Source organism: Oncorhynchus masou, unplaced genomic scaffold, assembly GCF_036934945.1.
Source record: "Oncorhynchus masou masou isolate Uvic2021 unplaced genomic scaffold, UVic_Omas_1.1 unplaced_scaffold_8480, whole genome shotgun sequence".
In the NCBI taxonomy this organism is placed as follows: Eukaryota; Metazoa; Chordata; class Actinopteri; order Salmoniformes; family Salmonidae; genus Oncorhynchus; species Oncorhynchus masou.
The window spans coordinates 1-12,479 of NW_027014949.1; the positions used below are offsets into that span (position 1 = coordinate 1).

Genomic DNA, 12,479 nt, shown 5'->3' on the forward strand with positions numbered 1-12,479 from the left:
TCTCTCTCCTGTATTGATCGGTACAGTGACCTGTCTCTCTCTCCGGTACAGTGACCTGTATTGATCGGTACAGTGACCTGTCTCTCTCTGTATTGATCTCAGTGACCTGTCTCTCTCTCTCTCTCTCTCCTGTATTGATCGGTACAGTGACCTGTCTCTCTCTCTCTCCTGTATTGATCGGTACAGTGACCTGTCTCTCTCTCTCTCTCCTGTATTGATCGGTACAGTGACCTGTCTCTCTCTCTCTCCTGTATTGATCGGTACAGTGACCTGTCTCTCTCCTGTATTGATCGGTACAGTGACCTGTCTCTCTCTCTCCTGTATTGATCGGTACAGTGACCTGTCTCTCTCCTGTATTGATCAGTACAGTGACCTGTCTCTCTCTCTCCTGTATTGATCGGGTACAGTGACCTGTCTTCCTGTATTGATCGGTACAGTGACCTGTCTCTCTCTCTCCTGTATTGATCGGTACAGTGACCTGTCTCTCTCCCTGTATTGATCGGTACAGTGACTGTCTCTCTCTCTCCTGTATTGATCGGTACAGTGACCTGTCTCTCTCTCCTCCTGTATTGATCGGTACAGTGACCTGTCTCTCTCTCCCTGTATTGATCGGTACAGTGACCTGTCTCTCTCTCCTGTATTGATCGGTACAGTGTCTCTCTCTCCTGTATTGATCGGTACAGTGACCTCTCTCTCTCCTGTATTGATCGGTACAGTGACCTGTCTCTCTCTCTCTCCTGTATTGATCGGTACAGTGACCTGTCTCTCTCTCCTGTATTGATCGGTACAGTGACCTGTCTCTCTCACCTGTATTGATCGGTACAGTGACCTGTCTCTCTCCTGTATTGATCGGTACAGTGACCTGTCTCTCTCCTGTATTGATCGGTACAGTGACCTGTCTCTCTCTCTGTATTGATCGGTACAGTGACCTGTCTCTCTCTCTCTCCTGTATTGATCGGTACAGTGACCTGTCTCTCTCCTGTATTGATCGGTACAGTGACCTGTCTCTCTCTCTCCTGTATTGATCGGTACAGTGACCTGTCTCTCTCTCCTGTATTGATCGGTACAGTGACCAGTCTCTCTCCTGTATTGATCGGTACAGTGACCTGTCTCTCTCCTGTATTGATCGGTACAGTGACCTGTCTCTCTCTCCTGTATTGATCGGTACAGTGACCTGTCTCTCTCCCTGTATTGATCGGTACAGTGACCGGTATTGATCTCTCCTGTCTCTCCTGTATTGATCGGTACAGTGACCTGTCTCTCCTGTCGGTCAGTCCTCTCTCTCCTGTATTGATCGGTACAGTGACCGGTCTCTCTCTCCTGTATTGATCGGTACAGTGACCGGTCTCTCTCCTGTATTGATCGGTACAGTGACCGGTCTCTCTCCTGTATTGATCGGTACAGTGACCTGTCTCTCTCCTGTATTGATCGGTACAGTGACCTGTCTCTCTCTCTCTCTCTCCTGTATCGATCGGTACAGTGACCTGTCTCTCTCTCTCTCCTGTATCGATCGGTACAGTGACCTGTCTCTATCGGTACAGTGACCTGTCTCTCTCTCTCTCCTGTATTGATCGGTACAGTGACCTGTCTCTCTCTCTCCTGTATTGATCGGTACAGTGACCGGTCTCTCTCCTGTATTGATCGGTACAGTGACCGGTCTCTCCTGTATTGATTGGTACAGTGACCTGTCTCTCTCTCCTGTATTGATTGGTACAGTGACCTGTCTCTCTCTCCTGTATTGATCGGTACAGTGACCTGTCTCTCTCTCCTGTATTGATCGGTACAGTGACCGGTCTCTCTCCTGTATTGATCGGTACAGTGGCCTGTCTCTCTCTCCTGTATTGATCGGTACAGTGACCTGTCTCTCTCTCCTGTATTGATCGGTACAGTGACCTGTCTCTCTCCTGTATTGATCGGTACAGTGACCTGTCTCTCTCTCCTGTATTGATCAGTACAGTGACCTGTCTCTCTCCTGTATTGATCGGTACAGTGACCTGTCTCTCTCTCTCTCCTGTATTGATCGGTACAGTGACCTTTCTCTCTCCTGTATTGATCGGTACAGTGACCTGTCTCTCTCTCCTGTATTGATCGGTACAGTGACCGGTCTCTCTCTCTCTCCTGTATTGATCGGTACAGTGACCTGTCTCTCTCTCTCTCCTGTATTGATCGGTACAGTGACCTGTCTCTCTCCTGTATTGATCAGTACAGTGACCTGTCTCTCTCCTGTATTGATCGGTACAGTGACCTGTCTCTCTCTCTCTCCTGTATTGATCGGTACAGTGACCTGTCTCTCTCTCCTGTATTGATCAGTACAGTGACCGGTCTCTCTCCTGTATTGATCGGTACAGTGACCTGTCTCTCTCTCCTGTATTGATCGGTACAGTGACCTGTCTCTCTCTCCTGTATTGATCGGTACAGTGACCTGTCTCTCTCTCTCTCTTGTGTTTATCCATGTTTGTACTCTTGCTCTTACTGTGTGGATCTGTGCTGCTCTCTGTGTCCGTCCGTCCGTCTGTCCGTCTCACTGTCTGTCGCTTGCTCTACTTTCTCCTGTGTGGATCTGTTGAGCTCTCTAACTGGTTATCCTGTCTCTCACTCTACTCTGTGGAATGGATTTGTAAGTGTATCAGGGTTGGGGTCAATTCCATTTCAACTTTGTTTTTTTAAATTGCAAATTGGAATTTGGTTTACTTTCTGAATTGACTGGAATTGAAATGTAGTTGACCCCAACGTTTATCTGTGCTGCTTTCTGAATGTCCCCCACTCCCTCCATCTCCCCCTCAGAGCCCCCGAGCCCCAGAATGCCCCTGGGTCTAAGCCCCTGGAAGACGTGGCCCACTCCTCCAACCATTACGATGCTGACGAGGATGAGGAGTACTACAGGAAGCAACTGTCCTACTTTGACCGCCGCAGCTTCGACAGCAAGGCCATGAACCCCACCCCCGGGATCAACCGCTTCCCACCACAAACCCAGCTAGCTTACCCTTACAACAGGTAAACTACCCATAAGCCCTACAACAGGTACACTACACTACCCATAACCCCTACAACAGGTAAACTACCCATAACCCCTACAACAGGTACACTACACTACCCATAACCCTTACAACAGGTAAACTACCCATAACCCCTACAACATGTACACTACACTACACGTAACCCCTACAACAGGTACACTACACTACCCGTAACCCCTACAACAGGTAAACTACACTACCCATAACCCTTACAACAGGTAAACTACCCATAACCCCTACAACAGATACACTACACTACCCATAACCCCTACCACAGGTACACTACACTACCCATAACCCCTACAACAGGTAAACTACACTACCCATAACCCCTACAACAGGTACACTACACTACCCATAACCCCTACAACAGGTACACTACACTACCCATAACCCCTACAACAGGTACACTACACTACCCATAACCCCTACAACAGGTACACTACACTACCCATAACCCCATACAACAGGTACACTACACTACCCATAACCCCTACAACAGGTACACTACACTACCCATAACCCCTACAACAGGTACACTACACTACCCATAACCCCTACAACAGATACACTACACTACCCATAACCCCTACAACAGGTAAACTACACTACCCATAACCCCTACCACAGGTACACTACACTACCCATAACCCTTACAACAGGTAAACTACCCATAACCCCTACAACAGGTACACTACACTACCCATAACCCTTACAACAGGTACACTACACTACCCATAACCCCTACAACAGGTACACTACACTACCCATAACCCCTACAACAGATACACTACACTACCCATAACCCCTACAACAGGTACACTACACTACCCATAACCCCTACCACAGGTACACTACACTACCCATAACCCTTACAACAGGTAAACTACCCATAACCCCTACAACAGGTACACTACACTACCCATAACCCCATACAACAGGTACACTACACTACCCATAACCCCTACAACAGGTACACTACACTACCCATAACCCCTACAACAGATACACTACACTACCCATAACCCCTACAACAGGTAAACTACACTACCCATAACCCCTACCACAGGTACACTACACTACCCATAACCCTTACAACAGGTAAACTACCCATAACCCTTACAACAGGTAAACTACCCATAACCCCTACAACAGGTACACTACACTACCCATAACCCCATACAACAGGTACACTACACTACCCATAACCCCATACAACAGGTACACTACACTAACCATAACCCCATACAACAGGTACACTACACTACCCATAACCCCTACAACAGGTACACTACACTACCCATAACCCCTACAACAGGTGCACTACACTACCCATAACCCTTACAACAGGTACACTACACTACCCATAATCCCTACAACAGGTACACTACCCATAACCCCTACAACAGGTACACTACACTACCCATAACCCCTACAACAGGTACACTACACTACCCATAACCCCTACAACAGGTGCACTACACTACCCATAACCCCTACAACAGGTACACTACACTACCCATAACCCCTACCACAGGTACACTACACTACCCATAACCCTTACAACAGGTACACTACACTACCCATAACCCCTACAACAGGTACACTACACTACCCATAACCCCTACAACAGGTACACTACACTACCCATAACCCCTACAACAGGTACACTACACTACCCATAACCCCATACAACAGGTACACTACACTACCCATAACCCCTACAACAGGTACACTACACTACCCATAACCCCTACAACAGGTACACTACACTACCCATAACCCCTACAACAGATACACTACACTACCCATAACCCCTACAACAGGTAAACTACACTACCCATAACCCCTACCACAGGTACACTACACTACCCATAACCCTTACAACAGGTAAACTACCCATAACCCCTACAACAGATACACTACACTACCCATAACCCCTACAACAGGTACACTACACTACCCATAACCCTTACAACAGGTACACTACACTACCCATAACCCCTACAACAGATACACTACACTACCCATAACCCCTACAACAGATACACTACACTACCCATAACCCCTACCACAGGTACACTACACTACCCATAACCCTTACAACAGGTAAACTACCCATAACCCCTACAACAGGTACACTACACTACCCATAACCCTTACAACAGGTAAACTACCCATAACCCCTACAACAGGTACACTACACTACCCATAACCCCATACAACAGGTACACTACACTACCCATAACCCCATACAACAGGTACACTACACTAACCATAACCCCATACAACAGGTACACTACACTACCCATAACCCCTACAACAGGTACACTACACTACCCATAACCCCTACAACAGGTGCACTACACTACCCATAACCCCTACAACAGGTACACTACACTACCCATAACCCCTACCACAGGTACACTACACTACCCATAACCCTTACAACAGGTACACTACACTACCCATAACCCCTACAACAGGTACACTACACTACCCATAACCCCTACCACAGGTACACTACACTACCCATAACCCCTACAACAGGTGCACTACACTACCCATAACCCCTACAACAGGTACACTACACTACCCATAACCCTTACAACAGGTACACTACACTACCCATAATCCCTACAACAGGTACACTACCCATAACCCCTACAACAGGTACACTACACTACCCATAACCCCTACAACAGGTACACTACACTACCCATAACCCCTACAACAGGTGCACTACACTACCCATAACCCCTACAACAGGTACACTACACTACCCATAACCCCTACCACAGGTACACTACACTACCCATAACCCTCAACAGGTACACTACACTACCCATAACCCCTACAACAGGTACACTACACTACCCATAACCCCTACAACAGGTACACTACACTACCCATAACCCCTACAACAGGTGCACTACACTACCCATAACCCCTACAACAGGTACACTACACTACCCATAACCCTTACAACAGGTACACTACACTACCCATAATCCCTACAACAGGTACACTACCCATAACCCCTACAACAGGTACACTACACTACCCATAACCCCTACAACAGGTACACTACACTACCCATAACCCCTACAACAGGTGCACTACACTACCCATAACCCCTACAACAGGTACACTACACTACCCATAACCCCTACCACAGGTACACTACACTACCCATAACCCTTACAACAGGTACACTACACTACCCATAACCCCTACAACAGGTACACTACACTACCCATAACCCCTACAACAGGTACACTACACTACCCATAACCCCTACAACAGGTACACTACACTACCCATAACCCCATACAACAGGTACACTACACTACCCATAACCCCTACAACAGGTACACACTACACTACCCATAACCCCTACAACAGGTACACTACACTACCCATAACCCCTACAACAGATACACTACACTACCCATAACCCCTACAACAGGTAAACTACACTACCCATAACCCCTACCACAGGTACACTACACTACCCATAACCCTACAACAGGTAAACTACCCATAACCCCTACAACAGATACACTACACTACCCATAACCCCTATAACAGGTACACTACACTACCCATAACCCTTAAACAGGCACACTACACTACCCATAACCCTACAACAGATACACTACACTACCCATAACCCCTACAACAGGTACACTACACTACCCATAACCCCTACAACAGGTACACTACACTACCCATAACCCCTACAACAGATACACTACACTACCCATAACCCCTACCACAGGTACACTACACTACCCATAACCCTTACAACAGGTAAACTACCCATAACCCCTACAACAGGTACACTACACTACCCATAACCCTTACAACAGGTAAACTACCCATAACCCCTACAACAGGTACACTACACTACCCATAACCCCATACAACAGGTACACTACACTACCCATAACCCCATACAACAGGTACACTACACTAACCATAACCCCATACAACAGGTACACTACACTACCCATAACCCCTACAACAGGTACACACTACACTACCCATAACTCCCTACAACAGGTGCACTACACTACCCATAACCCCTACAACAGGTACACTACACTACCCATAACCCTACCACAGGTACACTACACTACCCATAACCCTTACAACAGGTACACTACACTACCCATAACCCCCTACAACAGGTACACTACACTACCCATAACCCCTACAACAGGTACACTACACTACCCATAACCCCTACAACAGGTACACTACACTACCCATAACCCCATACAACAGGGTACACTACACTACCCATAACCCCTACAACAGGTACACTACACTACCCATAACCCCTACAACAGGTACACTACACTACCCATAACCCCTACAACAGATACACTCACACTACCCATAACCCCTACAACAGGTACACTACACTACCCATAACCCCTACAACAGGTGCACTACACTACCCATAACCCCTCTACAACAGGTACACACTACACTACCCATAACCCCTACCACAGGTACACTACACTACCCATAACCCTTAAACAGGTACACTACACTACCCATAACCCCTACAACAGGTACACTACACTACCCATAACCCCCCAAGCAACAGGTACACTACACTACCCATAACCCCTACAACAGGTACACTACACTACCCATAACCCCATACAACAGGTACACTACACTACCCATAACCCCTACAACAGGTACACTACACTACCCATAACCCCTACAACAGGTACACTACACTACCCATAACCCCTACAACAGATACACTACACTACCCATAACCCCTACAACAGGTAAACTACACTACCCATAACCCCTACCACAGGTACACTACACTACCCATAACCCCTACAACAGGTAAACTATACTACCCATAACCCCTACCACAGGTACACTACACTACCCATAACCCTTACAACAGGTAAACTACCCATAACCCCTACAACAGATACACTACACTACCCATAACCCCTACAACAGGTACACTACACTACCCATAACCCTTACAACAGGTACACTACACTACCCATAACCCTACAAGATACACTACACTACCCATAACCCCTACAACAGGTACACACTACCCATAACCCCAACAGGTACACTACACTACCCATAACCCCTACAACAGATACACTACACTACCCATAACCCCTACCACAGGTACACTACACTACCCATAACCCTTACAACAGGTAAACTACCCATAACACCCTACAACAGGTACACTACAATTACCCATAACCCTGCAACAGTAACCATAACTCCCTACAACAGGTACACTACACTACCCATAACCCCATACAACAGGTACACTACACTACCCATAACCCCATACAACAGGTACACCACCAACCATAACCCCATACAACAGGTATACACCACACTACCCATAACCCCTACAACAGATACACTACACTACCCATAACCCCTACCACACAGGTACACTACACTACCCATAACCCTTACAACAGTAAACTACCCATAACCCCCTACAACAGGTGCACTGCACTACCCATAACCCTTACAACAGGTAAACTACCCATAACCCCTACAACAGGTACACTACACTACCCATAACCCCATACAACAGGTACACTACACTACCCATAACCCCATACAACAGGTACACTACACTAACCATAACCCCATACAACAGGTACACTACACTACCCATAACCCCTACAACAGGTACACTCACTACCCATAACCCCTACAACAGGTGCACTACACTACCCATAACCCCTACAACAGGTACACTACACTACCCATAACCCCTACCACAGGTACACTACACTACCCATAACTCCTTACAACAGGTACACTACACTACCCATAATCCCCACAACAGGTACACTACCCATAACCCTACAACAGGTACACTACCCATAACCCCTACAACAGGTACACTACACTACCCATAACCCCCTACAACAGGTACACTACACTACCCATAACCCTACAACAGGTACACTACACTACCCATAACCCTACCACAGGTACACTACACTACCCATAACTCCTTACAACAGGTACACTACACTACCCATAACCCCTACAACAGGTACACTACACTACCCATAACCCCTACAACAGGTACACTACACTACCCATAACCCCTACAACAGGTACACTACACTACCCATAACCCTTACAACAGGTAAACTACCCATAACCCCTACAACAGGTACACTACACTACCCATAACCCCATACAACAGGTACACTACACTACCCATAACCCCATACAACAGGTACACTACACTAACCATAACCCCATACAACAGGTACACTACACTACCCATAACCCCTACAACAGGTACACTACACTACCCATAACCCCTACAACAGGTGCACTACACTACCCATAACCCCTACAACAGGTACACTACACTACCCATAACCCCTACCACAGGTACACTACACTACCCATAACCCTTACAACAGGTACACTACACTACCCATAATCCCTACAACAGGTACACTACCCATAACCCCTACAACAGGTACACTACCCATAACCCCTACAACAGGTACACTACACTACCCATAACCCCTACAACAGGTACACTACACTACCCATAACCCCTACAACAGGTACACTACACTACCCATAACCCCTACCACAGGTAAACTACCCATAACCCCTACAACAGGTACACTACACTACCCATAACCCTTACAACAGGTAAACTACCCATAACCCCTACAAATAGGTACACTACACTACCATAACCCCATACAACAGGTACACTACACTACCCATAACCCCATACAACAGGTACACTACATCAACCATAACCCCATACAACAGGTACACTACACTACCCATAACCCCTACAACAGGTACACTACACTACCCATAACCCTACAACAGGTGCACTACACTACCCATAACCCCTACAACAGGTACACTACACTACCCATAACCCCTACCACAGGTACACTACACTACCCATAACCCTTACAACAGGTACACTACACTACCCATAATCCCTACAACAGGTACACTACCCATAACCCCTACAACAGGTACACTACCCATAACCCCTACAACAGGTACACTACACTACCCATAACCCCTACAACAGGTACACTACACTACCCATAACCCCTACAACAGGTACACTACACTACCCATAACCCCTACCACAGGTACACTACACTACCCATAACCCTTACAACAGGTACACTACACTACCCATAACCCCTACAACAGGTACACTACACTACCCATAACCCCTACAACAGGTACACTACACTACCCATAACCCCTACAACAGGTGCACTACACTACCCATAACCCCTACAACAGGTACACTACACTACCCATAACCCCTACCACAGGTACACTACACTACCCATAACCCTTACAACAGGTACACTACACTACCCATAATCCCTACAACAGGTACACTACCCATAACCCCTACAACAGGTACACTACCCATAACCCCTACAACAGGTACACTACACTACCCATAACCCCTACAACAGGTACACTACACTACCCATAACCCCATACAACAGGTACACTACACTACCCATAACCCCTACAACAGGTACACTACACTACCCATAACCCCTACAACAGGTGCACTACACTACCCATAACCCCTACAACAGGTACACACTACACTACCCATAACTCCCACCACAGGCAATAATTACACTACCCATAACCCTTACAACAGGTACACTACACTACCCATAACCCTACAACAGGTACACTACCCATAACCCCTACAACAGGTACACTACCTATAACCTCACAACAGGTACACTACACTCACCCATAACCCCTACAACAGGTACACTACACTACCCATAACCTACAACAGGTACACTACACTACCCATAACCCTACCACAGGTACACTACACTACCTATAACCCTTACAACAGGTAAGAATACACTACTTCCATAACCCCACAACAGGTACACTACACTACCCATAACCCCTACAACAGGTACACTACACTACCCATAACCCCTACAACAGGTACACTACACTACCCATAACCCCTACAACAGGTACACTACACTACCCATAACCCCTACCACAGGTACACTACACTACCCATAACCCCTACAACAGGTACACTACACTACCCATAACCCCTACCACAAGTACACTACACTACCCATAACCCCTACAACAGGTACACTACACTACCCATAACCCCTACACCACGACCCAAATCAATACCCAGCCCCAAGGCACATGTGTACTGTAGATCTGAGAGGGGAAGTACAATCAATATGGTCAGAGATCAGGCTGACTGACAGCATTTTGAGGGGATCATGTCCTGAGGCAGAACTGCTAATCTTTCATCGCATAATGAGTTATTGGAGATTCAAGGTGACACTGATTAGTAGATGAAATGATTCTTCACAATTCCACTGCAATGATCTTAAACACCTTCTGTCGTATCTGTGTTTTAGGGCGGAGTCTGTGGAGAAGGTGAGTCCGGTAGAGAAGAAGTACGAGCCCCTCCCCCAGATCAGTCCTGTCTCCCAGTACGGACCCCCCAGCCCTGCCGTACCACCCAACAGCCTGCCCAAACTCACCACCAATGATGGTAACGAACCATGATAATGTCATGTAGCCTTTTTAATCGAGCAAAGTACTGACAATTCACTTGTGATTTTCTGGTGGCGACTAAAAGCATCTCTACCATGTAATAGTGCGGTAGACTTGTGGCTGTATAGAAGTGTAAAGGCTGAATCTAGGCTGTATCACGGTGGTCACATCCCTTCCCCTCTCTCTCTAGTGAACTCACATCCCTTCCCTCTCTCTCTAGTGAACTCACATCCCTTCCCTCGCTCTCTAGTGAACTCACATCCCTTCCCTCTCTCTAGTGAACTCACATCCCTTCCTTCTCTAGTGAACTCACATCCCTTCCCTCGCTCTCTAGTGAACTCACATCCCTTCCCCTCTCTCTCTCTAGTGAACTCACATCCCTTCCCCTCTCTCTCTCTAGTGAACTCACATCCCTTCCTTCTCTAGTGAACTCACATCCCTTCCCTCTCTCTCTAGTGAACTCACATCCCTTCCCTCTCTCTCTAGTGAACTCACATCCCTTCCCTCTCTCTCTAGTGAACTCACATCCCTTCCCCTCTCTCTCTAGTGAACTCACATCCCTTCCTTCTCTCTCTAGTGAACTCACATCCCTTCCCTCTCTCTCTAGTGAACTCACATCCCTTCCCATCTCTCTAGTGAACTCACATCCCTTCCCCTCTCTCTAGTGAACTCACATCCCTTCCCTCTCTCTCTAGTGAACTCACATCCCTTCCCTCTCTCTAGTGAACTCACATCCCTTCCCCTCTCTCTCTAGTGAACTCACATCCCTTCCCTCTCTCTCTAGTGAACTCACATCCCTTCCCCTCTCTCTAGTGAACTCACATCCCTTCCCCTCTCTCTAGTGAACTCACATCCCTTCCC

At 47.1% G+C, this 12,479-nt stretch overlaps 1 protein-coding gene across 1 annotated transcript; it reads left to right on the forward strand.

Annotated features, from left to right (window-relative positions):
- Positions 1 to 2,720: 2,720 nt before the first annotated feature.
- LOC135537828 (tight junction protein ZO-1-like) lies at positions 2,721 to 11,616 on the forward strand (the record flags this gene model as incomplete). Its single annotated transcript, XM_064963840.1, has 2 exons — positions 2,721 to 2,994; positions 11,480 to 11,616. Coding segments are annotated over 2 exons (411 nt in total), but the record flags the coding sequence as incomplete, so codon positions are not given.
- Between the last annotated feature and the right edge of the window lie 863 nt (positions 11,617 to 12,479).